We start from the raw sequence: 18,785 nt of genomic DNA on the forward strand, positions 1-18,785 counted from the left end.
AGACGCACAGGCCCAATCACACAGCGATTACAGAGAGGCCAACGACCAGCAACCGCAGCCAATGCACACATCCACACGTTCACCCACACACATTTCAGTTGGCCGTGGTCATTGGCAGTGACCTTGCTATAATCTCTATCTAATTATATACACAGCCAGGTTTACTGTTTCGAGGCAGAGACCTGAGAAAATACAACCTGGTAATCTTATTTGGTCACAGTGGTAATAACCTGTTGAGCGGGGAGAGGAGCCGAGGTATTTGACTTCATCTCAAGCAAATATACCGGAATAATAGCCAATTCAACTCAAACTATTTAGAGTATTGTCCTTGCAACCACTAGTGTTTATTCAGTCAACTGCAGATGGGTGAGGTGTCTACCAGGTTGCCTCTGGGATTTGAATTTTTTAGGTGTGTTGTGCTGTCATTTTATTATTACCGATGCATTTTTAGAATAATACACAATGTGCATATAATATACCAAGCAGGTAGCTATATGTACAAATCAAAGTCTAATCAAAAAGGTAAGGACAAAAAAATATTAAATTTGAAAGTACTAAATTAACAGAATGGAGATAAAGAGCTACAAAAAGTATGGGGATAAATTACAAACTGCAAAAAAAAAAAAAGATAAATTTAGAAGGAATTAAATCAAGCATTATTACTAGAATAGACAAAACTTGCTTCCAGGAATAACAAGTCTAGGCTGTAATCAAACAGGAGCAAACCAGAATGCACACGACAAATAGAGGACAAAGGAATGATCCAGCAACATACTGGTGTGCTGGTAAACCTTAAGATGGGTCGTTGATTGCAATTCCATACAGGTGTGCCTGCCCCTGCTAAACTCATACCTGTGCCACCTACAGGCCACCGAGCTCAGCACAGGGAAACTGACAAAAAACAATCCACTACAGCAGGGGGGCCACACTGGGTTCTAAAATTTGACAGAGGGGCCGGACCAGGAGCAGATGAATGGAGTGTATTGGTAATCTCACTTTATTGGAGAAAGAAAATACCTTTAATTTTAAATGTAAGTGACCAAAACCATTACAACGATATATATGTATTTGAAAAACCACAGTATTTAGAAAATAAAACATTAACAAGGTTTATTCATTAAATTTTTTTCAAGTTCAGCGGGCCGGATTAAAACATTTTACGGCCCGCATGTGGCCCCCGGGCCATAGTTTGCCCACACCTGCACGACAGGGACTGAACATGACAGTAAGTACAAGAGTCTGGAGCCGGAGTCCATGAAAAGACGTCATCTCCACAAACTCAACATCACAGTGATCTGTTCGACTCGACATTTTATTTACTTTTCTTAGCAAGAGTTCTGATTGGCTTTTCAGTTTCCACATATAAACAATAACATCTCTGAACTGAGGTAATTACAGCAGTTGCCAATATTACTCGTTTCTCCTGTTTTATGAGCAATAAGTGGCAATACAGAATTTGCGTTTGGACTTCAGTCTTAGAATGTGTCTGTGGTGTGCAAGGACACACAGACGCCCCGTCCTTGTTTCCACATGAATACAAGTGATAGAATATATTCCCTCACCAAAGGAGGTGTGATAGAGTGTGTCTCACAGACACACGCCACACTGCCACACACATTATGTAAATAATGCATGTGTCTTAAAGGGTTCAACCCACCACAGTTGGCCCACTTCAATTAGGATGGGTAGCACTTAGCATGGTTCTTATATTGCCCTTAATCTCGTTTGTCTTGCTCACCACTATGAGCTTCACTGAAGGTTCCAGGTCAAGTCGTCACAGGCACAAATGTTTAATAAACACTTCTCCTTTTACTCTCTGAAATTTGTGTCTCAAAAATATAACGGCTGGTAAGACATGCAAACAGAGCTGCAGTTACAATTGTGTTCAAAATAAAAAGAGTGAATTTAAAAAGGTGAATGAAACCCCCAAAACACTTATTTTCCAAGCACACAAATGCAAACTAACATTCCATATCAAAACAATAACAACATAGCAAATGATTTATTCCAAAAGGGAAAGGGAAAAATATTTAATTATATTATATGATTTCTCTTATTTTGCATAGAAAGAGCAGTTCTTTTAAACCTCATCTACTGTATGAACAGAAAAATGCTTGATGACTTTGCTTACTTGTGAATCGTTAACCTAATACTATTTTTTATTTTAGTTTATTTTTTTTATATATAAGATATTTTTATTAGCCCAGGGCCATTTGACTGTATTCCGAGCTTTATCTGCATTAATAATAATAATAATATTGCCTTTATTAGTCCCACAATGGGGAAATTCGAGATTCGAACCCAGGCCTCCTGGGGATACTGGGTCCTGAACGCGGCGCCTTAGACCACTCGGCCATCCTGGCAGTTTATTATTTGGTTTGCCTCAGCGACAGTATTTTAATTTGATATATTTTTTTACATATTTGTTTGTAATAAACTGTTGTATGAAAATAACTGCAAAATACAATGTTAGAGTGTACATTAGACAGAAAATAAAATCACAAGATGACTTTACTGATTACGTTAGTGGTTGCCATGAGACAATTCTGTACATCCTTTAAATACAGGATTACAAATTTATTATTGCTACGCTCGCGATGTGCGCTATTTCCAGGCTTTCTACGGATCACGATAAAGAATGTGATCAGTTTGCTTTAACTGGTCAACTGTGGGTCTAATTAATTCTGCTGTGTTTTTGTAATTTAATTCAGTGTTCAATAATGATTTTATAGATGAAAAAAAATCTCTCTCTCTCCATATATATATATATATATATATATATATATATATATATATATATATATATATATATATATATGGAGAGAGAGAGATTTTTTTTCATCTTCCGTCCTTATCTGAATGGAGGACCTTGTCAAGCCCTCCTCTTTGACCTTACTACTATCTGTTTCTGTCTGTATATCCCCACATCCCCGACACCCATCACCCTCCAAACCAAGCTTTTTATTTCCACTCACAGTAAGTGGAGGCCATGGTCTGGTCCACACTAGCCCCAAACACATCTAATGACCGCGATGCCAAGCATTCACCATCCATCACATTATCTTCCAGAAACGAGGTATTAGTGTTCCCTGTCCCGTCAGCCAATTACCTGCTGCCTTCTGCTGGAGTCACCTGCATTGCAAATGTGACCTTTACTCAGAGGCTGATTGCATATTTCCCAGAGCGCACAAGAGAATACAGAATTTTGAAGTGTGTGCGTGTTTTCCAGGGAGTGTGTGATGTTCAAAAGTGCAACGTGTAAGAGAATGAAAATATGCCCGTGTGAACATTTATGCGGCCACTCATACAGCACACAGTGGTCTGGCAATGATTACGTGCGAGACTTCATGCAACAGTTACAGTACATGGAAAACAATAAATTCTGTATTTGGTTTTATACAAGCTGTATTGTGTTTCCAGGTATAAAAGTATTTGTGTTTTTTACTGTGCGAGAGAGCAAGCCCTATGACCCCTCAAATACATCCAGTGGACTCATCCCTTGGCCCCTCAGAAGCCCCCTACCAGATCCGCACCCCACCCATTCACCCTCCTCAGGTGATGGGCTGTCGTGAATGTTAATGTTCTGTGATGGCTGTGGAGCAAATAACAGTTTCTGACACAGTACAGGCTCCCATTACAGGACCAGGCCAAATGGGCTTGCTATTGCCTTAATGAGGAGGCAGGTCAGTCAGCCGCAGCCACTGTACCAGTCACACACTCTGCTCATGCACAGATGAACCTTAACACGTTAAACCACGGTTGAGAACACCTTCCAGAAATTCTTTAACCTAACTGGGTTTTGCTGAATTAAATTGTCCTCGACTCTAGACATACTTACATGCATGTGACCAATATATTAATTAGAGCATGTATACACCCAAAATCCTAATTCGCAATTTCTGTTGACAGCAGCAAATGACTTCCGAATTGATTAAAATTGGATATGCTCTTTTCCCTCAAAAAAACATCACAGTCCAACGGGTGAAAAACCTAATTTGATCAAAATGCTATGTGGTGTACAGAGTGCATTTATGAAGTGCTTTACCAATACATTAACGTGCCCAAAGCACTTCACAAAACATGACATTCACTTATTTGAAAACACATCTTTTGAACAAGATAGTGCCATGTCGAACTCCAGAAAAGTTGATCTTTTCCATTTAAAATGGCTTACTTTAACCAGGGTCCCGCGCCACTTTGGGACCAAAGGTGAAATTTGAGTGAGTTATTATTACTATTGTTGTTGACTATAATAAATCCTCATTGCCGCGGACCTGCTAGATTCTATTACTAAGCTAGCTAGCTAAGGCGACAACCATCCTTTATTTCAGTGAGACAAAGGCCGGGAGAATTAACGACAGAGTCAGTGATGCACTGCAGATCAGTTTATTTAATTATTAGACGGCTAACTATTCCCATACAAGTGCATTCACTTGCGGGTGTATCGCTTGGAGGAGCCCGCCTGCATCGACACGACGCATGCACACTCCCCACAAGTGACACAAACACAAAAACACAATTTTCGTTCGTATCAGAAAATTATGACAAGATGATTTTTCCTTGCTAGCTCGATTCCCAATTTAAATCACTCCCATGTTTTGCAAAGCCCCCAATATTATTACAGAATTAGCAGACAAGGCATTTCCTTTGTGAACAATTGTACAAGACGAACAGCATTTCATTACACTAATACTCGTTTTCAATTTCCTCTTCAAATTCCGGGGGTCATCTTCTGTGAATAAATAAGGAATTCCTGACCATTTTTGGTGACACCTCTGCCCATTACGAAGTCCCAGTTAGTTTGACAGCCCAGAACTACCAGTCCACTGCAGGTACACGCCTGTGAACAAAGAATCTGACTCTCCCTCCTCCCTGTGGAATGTCAAGAAAATGTACAGCTTGTAACTGAGTCGGCCATTTATTTCTGAAAACAGGTAGAAATCACATCGCTTGGCTGACTCATCACAATCTGAACAATTTGAAGGGGGGATTTATTTTTTATTTTTTTATCTCAGCACACACAGTGAGAATACAGCCACAAGTAGTAAAGTTGGAAGCAAGTGAAGCCGAGGAGGAAACATTAGGCTTGATTGAGACACATTGCAGGTGGTGAATCCCCTAACTGTGAACACAACCTCACACTTGGCCGGGCTGTCTCTCAAAACGCCCAAAGTAGTCTACAGTGGACCTGTTGGAGTTACTGAATCGTCACACGACATGTTGTAGCCCAGGAGCGATGTGCCTACAAAAGGTGTTTCTTTTCTCCTCTCTGTGGGACTTGTTAGAGGAACTATTTTGGAACCTCATTCTTGTTGCCACAGAGGAACTTGAGCTGCAAAGCAACTGCACAGTTTCTATAATTCGGATTTCGATTGAGGCTTGCCAAGGAACATGGAACAGGTTAGGCTTAAAACATAACATAAAATAAAAGTAGTTGAATATGTATGTTCTATTTAGTAAATTACAAAATCATCCCTGGAAATAAATACATGCCAGAATGAATAGCTTCTATGTCAGGTACACAGTAAATTTTTACATTTTACTCTAAAAAGATGACGTAGATTTGGTCCTAGAGAATATTCAGCCTAATATTCTCAGAGTAAATTTGAAGTATCTAATGAATACATTTTTCAACATTGTAACGAAATACTGAATACTGGGATTTGACATTTTCACAGCCTGATTCTTGTACGCTGACATTTATTTATTTATTTATTTATTTTTTGGGTGGGGGGGAGTGAGAGCATTTTTTGGTTTGCATGCCATTTACTCATCTGTTTTCTATTCTCCTTGTCCACATTACACTCATGGAGCCCATCCCAGTTAAATCTGGGCACAAGGCAGGGTACACCCTGGTCTGCTCACCAGTCAGTTGAAGGGCAGATGTCAACAAACAACCGTTCACACTCACATTCACAGCTAAAGACAATGGAAATTGATGCTAAACTGCAAAATTCAAACTGGTCCAAAACGGATTTCCCATTAAAGATCAATGCACTTTGATGATTTGGATTGTTTGGAACGAACAAAACAGTTAACACAATGTAGCTGTGTGACGTATATTTCTTTTCTAAAAAACAATCGTTAACCTGCTTTGGTGAAAAGTCAATTCACGGGCATGGCTAAAGAAAACAGCAAGATTGATTTTCACCCTCAAAATAACCATACTTGAATAAGAATAACCAAACGGACTGGCTTGTAGAACGTCCGTTATCTGGTGGTGAGCTTAACTGAGTTGTCAGACGGAGATGAAGTGTGTTGTGATGACCCATGATCACACCCTCTTGACAATCCCTTGACCTTTAGAGGTGAAGTGTTAAAACAGTCGCAGACTATAAACACTGAGAGGTCAATAATAAAATAAAACTAACATCATAAGCCTCATTTTTTTGTCACCAAATGATAATTTTGAATTTATATACTGGGTGATATCACTCCTCAAGTGCCGCTTTTAATTCAGTATGTGAATATTATATTATATATAATATTAAATAAATAATACTATATTTATTATATTTTATTATATTTATTTATAATATAAAACTAAAATAATATTTTATTATATTACATAACATGAGAAAGTAAAGTATCACTCAGTCAAATTTATTGCTAGTTTTTATTTATTAAGCTATTTGTTGCTATTATATTATTTAATCAATCCTGGTGTTTCGTTTTCCAGGACTGTCGGGATATTTATATAAGTGAGTCATTAAGAAGGAGGCACAAGGGAAAAAAAGCATTTTAAGAGGATGCTCAAAATGTATTTGCTAAATAATTAGGAAACGCTTTTACTACAGCTACGAGACACGCTGTCTCAGGACACCGATAATTTACACAAGTGCTTTATTCTGTATTTTGTGCATGGGTTGTTGAAAGGACCCCCAGTTCTGAAATGACCCAATATTTTGCAAAAACAATGTATCTGTTTTATTATTATTACAATTTTCTTCAACACCTGTGAAATAATAAACACACTGCATTTGATTAATTGAAAATGAAATTCTTTTATAGTCCATATGGAGTTTGGCTTGGTGTTCCGGTGGAATTTTACTACCCCAGTGAGGGCAACAAATAAAAATAAAAAATCAACCCTAACCCATTTATTCATTGTGTAAAAGCATAAAAGCATTAAGTGCATTTTTCTAATGCCCCACTTCTCACTCACTGAAATTCATTATTGGTTGAGTCATCCAGGCAGTGTTTGGAGAAGCAAGTCAAGATGGTGAAAAGCAGCAAAGCCCCTCAGGCTAAAGCCTCTTGACCTGTGGAATGACTGCCAGGGAGGTGATGGCAGCTTGGGTCTGATAGAGGCCAGTAGCCCAGGCCTAAAGGCACATCCTAGACACATGCTCTTGGCAACAGTAACCTGAGCACAACACCAAATACACACCTAAGATCACGCACACAATTGACACTTTTCTATAAGCAGTAGAGGATGAATAACCTTTCAATTCTTTAAGTAGTGGAAGTGGGTGGGGGTGCTTTGCACTTCACTCGCCTGGTGTTTGCAGACAGATGACAGAAGAGGCAGCTCAATTTGCATATCCTGCGTACCAAAACTGAAATTTTATTTAAGTGGGAGGTGAGAGTAAGATAAAACAATATTTTTTTTTCGACTGTTACTTATAAAGTAGCCTATACTGACTCTGGCTGTTAACTTGAACATATATGTCTTAATTTCATTATGTTGTTAATTGTAATATTAAAAAAAGTCAAAACTTTTAAGTGAACAAAACAGCATATTTGGCGCGCATGGTGCAACCTAACAAACATTTTTATTGTCGTGTGTCAATAACATATTAATTTGCAAATATCAGCCATAACAAAAACCTCATGATTTGACATTTAGATGTTATTTAATCAGACAAAAAACAAACAAAGGAAATTCATTCATTCCAAACAGGCTGGGTGCTTAATTTAATGTAACAGAGGCATTTGTATTTTGCAATACATTGCAAAAAAAAACAAAAAAAAAAACACTTGCATTGATTCTCTAGAAGGGGCGAACACACCACTGATCTGATTATGTGCTGTATGTCAGTGTTCTCCCTTCACGCTGTCATGCTTCACGTTTTCATCCAATCACATCGCTGTTCTTCTCCCTTTATTAATGTTTGTCAGCCTCCAGATTAAATATTCAATCAAGCCTTGTGAGCCTTATACAATCCTTGTGTGTGGGATAGACACAGAGAGTTTGTACATTGATGTGTAATGGTGTGTAAATATATTTATGACTCAGGGTCACAGTGGCATTAACCTGACCCAGACTGTTCCTCTCAGGGGATACTCCGGGCTGCTGATTGTTCTGTGTTGCGCTCACCTTTTGTGGTTCCATATAAAATGTGTGAATCAACGTATGTGTTCTTTGACAGGATGCTTGTTTTAACGGGAGTTTGTGGGAAAATCTTAGATGATATCATAGTGATCGTTACTTCTGAGAGCATTATCTATTGGGATTATCATGTTGCTGGAGATTAGTACACATTTTACCCCAAGAGTGAGCTCAAGCTTGTTATTAGGCCTTTGGTTCAGCTCGCTCAGTCAGCCATATGCCAAAGGCCTGCATATTATTCAAGTTTTAAACCTCTAATTGGTCGTGTTTAAAAGGCATTTAAGAGTGCCCTTTCTTTGCCACTTTTCTCATTCCCCATTTAATGTATTGTGTCAAAGTCTATTACCTCACTTGGATGTTTTTGTCCCTTAAAGAGCACGCGTGAGAGAGACAGAGCGAGAGAGAGAGAGAGATGAGGGGGTGCTGGTGGAAAAATAAGAAAAAAAAAAAAAAACACCATCAGCTGAGGTTTGCCAGGTCGATAAAGCTTTTAGATTTGGAGATGTTTTCAGGGGAGCCCATTTCCTGCGGCTAAGAGTTGTTAATGGAGCTTAAGGAATTATCTTATGACTCTTTCTGTTTCCGTTTATTCGGGCCTTACAAATCCCCCCCCACGCCGGCCCCCCGTCAATATGCTACTGTCAAAGCTGCTTAATGAAAAGTAACGCGTCGCTGATTACAGTTTTATATGGTCTCTATGTAAAAGGGGCCTGTTAATTTACCATCACGCTCCCTCTGTGTGTTCGTATTTGACACGGCTGAATGATTTAGCTCTACACTCCCTCTCCTTTTTTTTTTTCTATCCACCTCTCTCTTATTCACTCAATTAAAAAGGGCCACATTGCAGGTCTAATAAAATGTACCTTCATGCTAAATTAATCAAACATAGTGGCAGGGTTGTCTTATCAGGCAACCATTGCTTCTTATAATAATTAATTAAGTACCAATTAACCCTGCATATCCGACACATCTTGGATTATTTTCTTGACATAAATCAACTTTGTTCTTAAAATGCTGTGTTTCACCTTTTATAGAGTGAATGAATTCATTAACGCTGCTCTAATACAATATTTCCCATTTTGTTTCCTTGCAGGAAAAAAGGGGGCTCAATCGTTGATGCTTTTTTTTTTTTTACCCCATTAAAATTCATCTCCAAAGGCACCCCTCCCTCTTCTCCTTGCTCTTCTAGGACATAGTCCCATGAGAGCTCCACTTTCGCCATTACTGTCAAGTACCCTTGACTCTTTTTCCTCTATTTGCCCTTTTATCTACAACAACTAATTCGAGTTCCTTTGCCCTTTTCACTTTTAGACCACGTGAGTGCCTCCCTTTCTCTTTCTTTCCACACATCCAGACCTTTGTTTCCTGGATGTTGTCGGATGGAAATTGAGGAGCCCGTGTCAAAAGTGAAAACTTCAAATTATCTCATTGGAGGTTCTTTTCTGAACCCATTAATGGACGCATGGCGAATAACTTAGAGGTTTGACAGCTGCATCATGGACACTGTTGAGAATGGGGAATATCAGAGACAGAGAGCTAAGGGGTGAAATCAATGAGGTGCCATGAAATATGTCCACCTACATCCCAATTAGAGCCTGTTTAGATGGATTTAATGAGGCAGAGCTTAGATATTTGGCTGTCTTGAGGTTTGCTGCTAAAATGAGATGTTTTAGAAAGACCATTTTGCCTAATTTGTGTTTCTTATTAAAACGATAAAGATTTATTTATGTTTTTTTTACATTTAATTATTAAATAAAGTCCTGCTTCTTTTGCATCCATAGACACCAATTCTGAATGAAAATCACAATTTCTCCTCAGAACCATCTGTTTTTTTTTTTTTTTATTTTCAGTGAAAAAGTTGAAACTCATCCAACTTTTGAAGAGCTGTGCATCCGTGAGACCAGTTTTTCATTATTTAATAGTGATCCTCCAAATAATTTTAATTATATATGCATGCGTACAGGGACGAAAGTAAAAATAAATAATAAATACTGTAAACCTTAAGGTATTTGCCCAAGATGTAAACATATTATACAATTTGACAACTTGTGCGCGTGCGTTGGAAAAAAAGAATCTTGATCAACTGGAATAGTTCACTTGTGTTAAAGAATGTACCAGCAAAAGGGCGACATATAGCTTCTATCCCAGGTGTTTTTTTTGTCCTTTTCTTTTTTTTTTTTTTAAATAAATCATTCATCTTGGTGTTATTACGAACAGAAGAGTTTGTTAATAGTTTTGAAACTCATGGCACTGTCTTTGGACGAGTCCTGGTCATGCTGAAGAACCCCCGGACTCTTGTCCGCTTCCAAGATGGATCCTTTGGTGCTGCTGCTGCTCCAGGATACAGTGGTGTGGGTCAGGGCCTGGCTCAAAGTGCTGTGCCTGAACAAGGGATCGTGGAAGACCCCATCCACCCAGTTTCTCAGTGTGGTGACGGGCGAGTCCTGCCTGTGGTCCAGGCCTGAGGCGGGTGAGGTAGCGACAGATGGTGGGCTGAGGGAGGAGGAGGGGGGTACTTGACACTTGAGCATACAGGAAGGGTAATCAGTCTGGACCAAGGAGGTCGCCGTCTGAGCCAAAGACCAGATCCGAGGTTTACCGTCTAATATGTGGTGCTGCGGCTGTTGGCTGTAACAAGACTTTGGCTGCACTCTGCTCTCTGCCTGGAACTCCTCCTGGTTTGTTTTTAGGCAACTTTTACTCAAGTCCTGTTCCCCACCGAGTGAAACCGGGCCAGACATTTTCATAGACACGTCTTTGATGAGATGCTCAGTGGGACAGTCGCCAGTCGTTGTCATGTGAGGGTTCATGTGGTATCTGTGCTTCAACTCACACTCCGAACTCTCTGACTCCAGAGTGTCAAAATCTTCCAGGTCGCTCAGCTGGAGATCTTTATTGGATTGACCTCGACTATCTGGGAAAAAGAGAACGCAGGCAGTCAGTGCGTGAAGGATGGCAACGAGGTATCTGATAACAGCATCAGCCACTCTCCAGTCCATTCAAAATGATAGAAATCAAGTGATAGAGGATACTGACATCATAGCTGATAAACTGCACGTTCCTCTCCCAAAAATGGAAATAAGTTTGTTGTATTCAGCACACAAAAACATAATGACTTGCAGTGGCAATCGGAGAAATTGGGACTCATTAGTATTATTAAATACCCATCATCAAAATTGTGAATGTAGTTTGTGATATAAAGCAGGTAAAAAAACATCTTTAGTGTACTAATTTTGTTGCAAAATACAGCAATTTAAAAATGGACCTGATCATTGTTTAACAAAGGCCAGTCTGGTGTTTCCATAAGAGAATGTTTCATGCATGCAATGCATTTGACTCAATGGAATATATTAAATTAAATTGTTATTTTTCAATCAATTTCAACTTGAACAGACCTACATTCAGCTTTCATCTTAAAAATATATATTTAGATTATTTGTTAATTACATATTCAGGGTGTCATTTCTTAAACATTTGCATAACTTATTTGAAGCCTATTTTTAACTTTTGATGAAGTGTTTTTTTCTATTCCAATCATGCTCACAATATTGTTTTCCAATGATTACTTCAGAAATATTGAGGATGTCTGGCAACCAGTTTATCGTGTACCAGGCCTATTGCCCAAAGACGGCTGGGTTAGGCTCCACTACACCCGCGACCCTTGTGAGGGTAAGCGGCTCGAATAATGGATGGATGGATATCGCAAATATAAAACTGATTTAAATTATGATTAATCATTTCCTAATGACGGTACATTACAGACTTATTGCAACTTTTTCCACTTTTCTTATTCTTTGCACATTCAACAAAATCCAAGTCAAAATAAAACCTGCTGAGAATACACTCACCGACATTTTTAAACATCACATAAATTCCTTTAAATCATCATAGGCGCTAGACGTCAGGCCCCTGTTCTATTTTGCCAAAACATTTTGAAAAATGACCGATCCATTTCCGCTGTGGTGACACTGACCGTTTTCATTACTTTCACTTTTTATTTGCTCCTCCTGAGAACAGTCGTCATCCTCGTCATATCGCTTCTCCTCTGAGCCCTTGTTTCTGGGTGGCCATGTCATCTTGTTCTCCTTCTTCAGCCTCCTCCTGGCGTTGGCAAACCAGGTGGACACCTGTGTCAGGGTCATCTTGGTGATGATGGCCAGCATGATCTTTTCACCTTTGGTGGGATAAGGATTCTTCCTGTGTTCCTGCAGCCAGGCCTTCAGGGTGCTTGTTGTCTCGCGAGTGGCGTTCTTGCGCCGAGGACCTCCGTCCATGGAACCATATCTGCTTGTGAAAAGAACACACCCACAATGGCAATGAGATCCTGTCTGATCTGTATGACTGTCAGAACTTTGACATTGATGGACTCAATTAAGGTTAAGAGCAGCAGATTTTCATAAAATACAAATTTTCACATGTTCCACTTTCTTGATTTGCCAGAACTGTATTACAAAAATGGCCCGTAGGTTGAAAGCACATCGGGCCAGCTACGACTATGTTTAATATAATTTTTTGCACAATAGAAGCCAGCGATAGGGTAAACATTAATTTCCATCCAATCAATGCCCAAAGAGCAGTAAACCACATAAAACATACGTGACATTCATAACGTTTTGAAAGTAAAATAAAATTAAATTCATACACATAAAGGACCAGTATAATGGTTGAAATAATTTCAAAATGCAGTTTGTCTGCCTCTCAAACCAAGTCCCACAAAGATATCCCTACATTTAAAATGCACTGTGTTGATCATCAGTCATCAGAGAGCTGTAAACGCACTCTCGAGGGAGCCTTTTACGAGGCCTTATTGCTTCGTATAGCCTAGTGAGGGTCAAGCACTGCTAAGGGAATCAAAGGAGAGAGCTGCACCTTTCCTCATCGCATTTGGTTCTCTAGCAAATAAAATAGACTGTAAAATTGCTTTATGGGATGTAATGATGAGCCCTCAGCGAAAAGACAGGCAGATAAAGTGGAACTGCTGTAGGCCTCCTTGTTCGTCTGTCTGACTTCCCTTACATACCGCAGCTCTTTTACTGCAACGTACATAGTTTATATTGACTTTAGTGTGATTTAAGCAAAAGACAAACCCGCTTGGCCAACTGAAGCAATTAAATGATGCTTTTTGTGCAAGTAATGCGTTAGAAAATACAAAACAAGTGAGCAGTTTCTGCTAGATGTCACGCTGATATAGGAAGAAAATAAGTGTTAACTACAAGGTGTTACTTTTCATCACCTCACAAACTTCAGTCCTTTTCAGTACAACCTTTTATACTCTTCTAGAAGCTAAACATGTGTAATATAATTTCCAAAGTGTTTGTAACCTTTTTCTAGCCCTGTGAAACTCTGATACACATCTCAAGAATGACTTCACATATTCACAGCTCGTGCATGCTTCCAAAAAAAAAAAAGCAAACAAACAAAATAATGATCACAAATTATTGTCAGGTTTAGTTATGTCAAAACAAATTACCTGTCATACTGATACTGTCCCAAAGTTGGATCATAGGGGTAGTAGGCTGTCGCTTGAGTGAGTCCTGCATGTGCAGAGGCCGTGGGATCCTTTGTGTCAAATGTACCCTGCAGTCAACAAAATAATGCTTGACTTGAAATCAGGAACATGCATGTTGACTCAGTTATACACTTCACAATGTATATATATATTTGTTAAATTCCCCTCCAACAATAATGAATAAGACACAGTGGTTTACTGCAGCTAATGAAACAGTGAATTGTCAGATCAGTATTTTATTTATTTATATTTTTTTAATTGGGCGGCGCTTTTCGTTTATGAACATATAAGGAGTATAGGTTCATGACCATAAAGCAACAAAATAAAAACAATTAAGATGTACATATACTAACATAATTGTGTGCTGTTTTAAAAGCACAACTGAAACAAAAACACAGTGTAAATGCTTTATGTTCAGAAAAAAATTCTTTTCAATTAGTTTTAATATCAAACTATTTTGCATACTGTAAAACAAGACATTGCATTAATATTTTTTTCTTTGCCCCCGTATTTTCTTCTCTTTTTCCCCTTGACATTGTCAGATAGCCTCATTTGCCCCTGCATGTCACTTTGAGTCTAACATATGTGAACATAAAGCAAAGTTTATAATTGCAGTGTTTACTGAATTAAGCAAATGAATTTAAAAAATTAAAAAATAAATCTTTTTTTTTAAATCAATTAGCCTACAGGGTTTCCTGAATGCCAGTTTGGGAAGTGATAAAAATGCATACATAACACGAGCACAGCATGCGGACAGTAGCAGCTTTGTTAAACAGAGAGGCGAAATTGCAGGGTCTATTTATCAGTGCCAAAAAAGAAAAAGAAAAAAAAGAAAAAGAAGGCGCTCACCAGCGAGTAGAAAGCGGAGGCGTCCGTTCCATATGTAACGTAGTTGCCGTATCCTTGAGTGCCCGTGTAGGGACTCCCGTACATGCCCAGTGCGGCGGCCGAGCTGAGCTCATGTCTGGCGGTTGCCAGGAGCCGGCTCTCATACACGGGGCAGTAAACCGGAGTCTGCCCGGACGCAGCCACTCCGGAGTCGGCGATGGATCTGCCGGTCGACTCGCAGCAAGTGGTCAGAGAGTTGCTTGTCATTAGGAACTGCACGAAGGGAAGGAAAATGTCATTTAAAAATAAAATCAGCTATTGTGCAAAAAAAAAAAAAAGTTTCAGCTCGTGCAGAAAGAAAACTGAAATGTATTAAAAAGAATTGACTATTTGGGTTGAATCTAATGTTAATTGAATGCATGCAGCGCAGAATCTACAAACTACAAAGAAACAAAAATAAAAAAAAATGTTAAAAGACGCTGACAGATGTTGATATACCTAAGACGTATTTTTCCCCCTGCAAATTGAACGTAACGTGATCATGCGTTAAAAAACAAGATAACGACGTCTGCCAATGGCATACAGCCAAAATAAAAAATAGCAGCTTAATTAGAACATGAACACATCTTGTTCAGAAGTTGTCATGAGCACGCGTAATGCCGATAAAGACAAGCTATATATCCGTGCAAATTCAATGAAGATCATAAAGGAGGTTTTCTTTTGCGCTCCCATCAGTTTTCTACCTTTGCAGGTGCCAAATTAGTGTCGAGAAATAGTCTTTCCCATCCGCGACACGTGTCTCAGAATTTGACCAAAGTGCGCAAAACACCAAACTAAGACCGATGAGATAAACAGCTGCAGCCGTTTCAGTCAAATTATGAATACAAATTAAACAAGTTGAATTAACTTACTTGTGGAGCAGGCGAATATGGATATCCAAATTGTGGATATGACATGGTAGAGAGGTCCCCCAATATCCAGAAATAAAGCGAGACTGAAGGTCTCCACTCTCACGCAGGCTGCTGCTGCTGCTTGACTGTACCAATTGATTGGGAAGCACAGGCTTCTTGGATGCTTATAGGGCGAAGCACAGTAGCATGTTTAATTTGTGTAAAATGCCCCCCCACTCGAACACCTTTCAAAGGAAAAAAATAAATAAATAAAATACAGAAAACCAGAAAGCTATGACGTATTTTTTAGTGAAAAATATATATCAAATAAATATATAAAAATACTGTAGCAAAAGCTATCGTTTTTCAAGAATGACAACTTTGTTGTCCCATATCTATTTTTGCATTGTAAAAAGTTGCATAAAAGACGTCAGCAGCAGATGCAGGTTGTTTTAAGAGGCAGTGGCTGTGACGTCACATGTTTGTCACTCTAAAAATGATCCGTCTGTAACTTTATTATTCACTTTCGTTGTGAGGACAACTCCAATGAAAACTATTATTTTAGTGCTTACAAAAGCAAAACGAAAGTGAGTTTAAAATTTTGGATTGCCCATTCATTTAGTTGTGGCGCAATTAAGGCAATTGTTAGAATACCTCAACACGTGCAAATAATGTATAAACTCTGTCTCTATCTATCTATCTATCTATCTATCTCACCAACTTAGTTTATGACAATGTGGTCATTGCAGAGCTGGTTAGCACCCCAAAGTCAAGCTCTTTCCCTCCAGTTTATGCACTGCGCTTGCTTGGAGAGTTCCGCGTTGAGACATGTGAAAGGCCCCCGGGGTCACTCCTCAAATTAATGATGATGTACTCCCCCCACCTCTCCACCCTCCTCTACCTCCCTCTCCACCTCCTCTCCTTCTCCAGTGCTCTCCAGCTGGATCTCTGCCTACCGGTGACAGCTCGATTGAGGGTGATTGATGACTATCTCGGGGACCGAGGCCAATATAATAATATGATACTGGCACCTTGCAATAATTGCTCACTTTCATTTACAGATGAAAGAGGTAATAAAGCTCCATTCAGACAAAGTATGCTGGTTTTTAACTGAGGTAATTTCAATGTGTTTTCATTTTTTTACTTGTTGGTTTTCTTTGGAAGCTTTGGTGTCTGGGAGCATGGCCTTTATGAAATGTGTGCACTCTCATTTATTCGGACAAATTGAATTATGTGGGGTGAGTACCTCAAAGCAAATGGTCGCGTTAAGATTGTGAACGGGAGGGGGCAGGAGGGTCAAATGGGATCAGGCAATGCTTTTTAATTTACATTAGGCCACTTTGCCCTGAACAACCATGAACCGTTCAACCACACACAGACACACACACACACACGCACACACACCCCATCTTGCTTTCTTTGCGAGCAATCATTGTCAAGACGTTGATTTTTCATCATTGTGCGAGCACACGGTGATGTCAGAATTGCCCAATGTGATCAGAGCAACACAGGAAGCATCCCATCAAGGACCTTTGCTCTTGTATATCTATGGAATTAGTCTGCAGACCGAAAATGTGTTGAACACACTGACTGTACTGAGCAATCATACAGAACGCACACCCTCCTTGGTGTTTAGGGCCTACCTTTTGATTATCCATAGCCTTACCCAGTGTTATTGGGTGCCTGTAATGAAATATTTACGCACACGAGTATATGCTTTTAGACAGAAAATGAAGGCGACAGCAGGAGTTCAAGCTTGTTTAGCGTTTAAAGATTAAAAGAGATGCTTCTTCTTTTTTTCTTTGACAGATGTGGAGAAAGAGGGATGCTCCATGTTTGGACAGAGTGCAGGCATAATGTGAGAGCCCATTAAAGAGGGACTAACTTGATTGCATTTCCTTCCTTTTATATATTAACCCTTTGCGAGCCATGCATGAGCATACTTTTAAAGAATAAATATTTTTTAAAACATTAAATTATATTGTCATCTCTATTTTTATACTTTTTATACTTACAGTATAATTATGGTATGTATTGGAATGTGGAAAGTTGAACCTAATTCTTTCTTGGATGCTGGTCATGCTCTAATTTGTTCACTAGTAAAAACATTATTTCTAATCATGAATCATTTAAAGAGAATTAATCTGTTCTATGCTCAAATTGTCCATCTATTTTACTTTGCTTTTCTGGGGTCAGGTCCGGCAGTTGCTTTAGCAGGAAAATCTAGACTTCCCTCTCTCCAGCCACTTCATTCAGCTCTTCAAGGGCCCTCTCGAGACATTCCCAGGCCAGCAGAGATACATACCATAGGGCTCTATTTTTGTGCCCAATAAAAAGTGCACGGAGTGGCTTTTGGCATTTTTGCAGACTTATTCATCTTAGCACACTTAAAAACGGACATTTTGCGCTGCTGTGGGCGTGAACACAGCTAACTTGATTCGTCACCAGTCGAAGATGCTCCTCTCATTCACTTTACAATCGGTGAGTGAGTCCTTGACATGAAAGATAATAAATACAAATAAAAATAATATCAATAATAATAATATTGAATCCAATGAGTTATTTCTACAATCATTCAGTGGGTCGAATGCATAGCTTTGTCATAGGAATGTATGAAATAGATGAGATCCACCACACGTCAATGGACCATCACGCAGACACAACAAACTGTTGCTACCATAAAACCTTTATTAAAGGGGAAGTCAACTCCAAAAAATATTTGCAATAAAATGTTCAATGTGCCTTCACGAGTCTAAAGAGGCATTCTGATTAATACTGCGATCGTGGAACATGAGTTAAGCAGCAAAATCCACCTGTTTTTAGCCATCTCAGGGGTGAGCCATTTTGTCACGGTCATTGCATGAACATGACATCACAGTGCCTAGTGGCTCAGGTAACAACCAATCACGGCTCAGCAGTTTTCTGAAGCTGTGCCATGCTTGGTCATTATCTGAGCCCCGAGTGTGAACATGTTATTCATTGTAATATTAATATGGAAAGCAATAAAACACTGTTGAAACATTCAATCAAATTTACTGATGAATGAAGAGAACGTAATAAGTCGTGTTACAAAGTAAGTCTTACACATTAACAACAACTGACACACTAATACTCTTCTCTGCCCATCCTCTACCGGTCTACCGATTGACCAACTGCCTCTTGCCTTCAATTAATACCATAATAATAATAATAATATTCCCTTTATTAGTCCCACAATGGGGAAATT

General features: G+C 39.1%; 1 protein-coding gene across 1 annotated transcript; it reads right to left on the reverse strand.

Annotated features, from left to right (window-relative positions):
• Nucleotides 1-10,232: 10,232 nt before the first annotated feature.
• On the reverse strand, nucleotides 10,233-15,958 carry irx4a (iroquois homeobox 4a). The gene is made up of 5 exons (XM_088307036.1): nucleotides 15,581-15,958; nucleotides 14,691-14,942; nucleotides 13,803-13,909; nucleotides 12,306-12,616; nucleotides 10,233-11,246 (listed from the first exon to the last, which is right to left on the reverse strand). Exons 1-5 carry the CDS (start codon nucleotides 15,623-15,625, stop codon nucleotides 10,540-10,542), a joined length of 1,422 nt encoding a protein of 473 aa, XP_088163162.1. The 5' UTR covers nucleotides 15,626-15,958; the 3' UTR covers nucleotides 10,233-10,539.
• Nucleotides 15,959-18,785: the final 2,827 nt, after the last annotated feature.

This window comes from Idiotropiscis lumnitzeri, chromosome 10 (assembly GCF_059441095.1).
Source record: "Idiotropiscis lumnitzeri isolate Australia: NSW breed Sydney's pygmy pipehorse chromosome 10, RoL_Ilum_1.0, whole genome shotgun sequence".
NCBI classification, from domain to species: domain Eukaryota; kingdom Metazoa; phylum Chordata; class Actinopteri; order Syngnathiformes; family Syngnathidae; genus Idiotropiscis; species Idiotropiscis lumnitzeri.

Excerpts from the sequence above, each read along its gene's own strand:
- irx4a (XM_088307036.1), bottom strand. The coding sequence starts at position 15,625 with ATGTCATATCCACAATTTGGATATCCATATTCGCCTGCTCCACAA. Across the intron at positions 13,910-14,690 it reads CCTCCGCTTTCTACTCGCTG|GGTACATTTGACACAAAGGA; the intron begins GTGAGCGCCTTC and ends TGTTGACTGCAG. Across the intron at positions 11,247-12,305 it reads AAGTGAAAGTAATGAAAACG|ATAGTCGAGGTCAATCCAAT; the intron begins GTCAGTGTCACC and ends TCTTTTTCCCAG.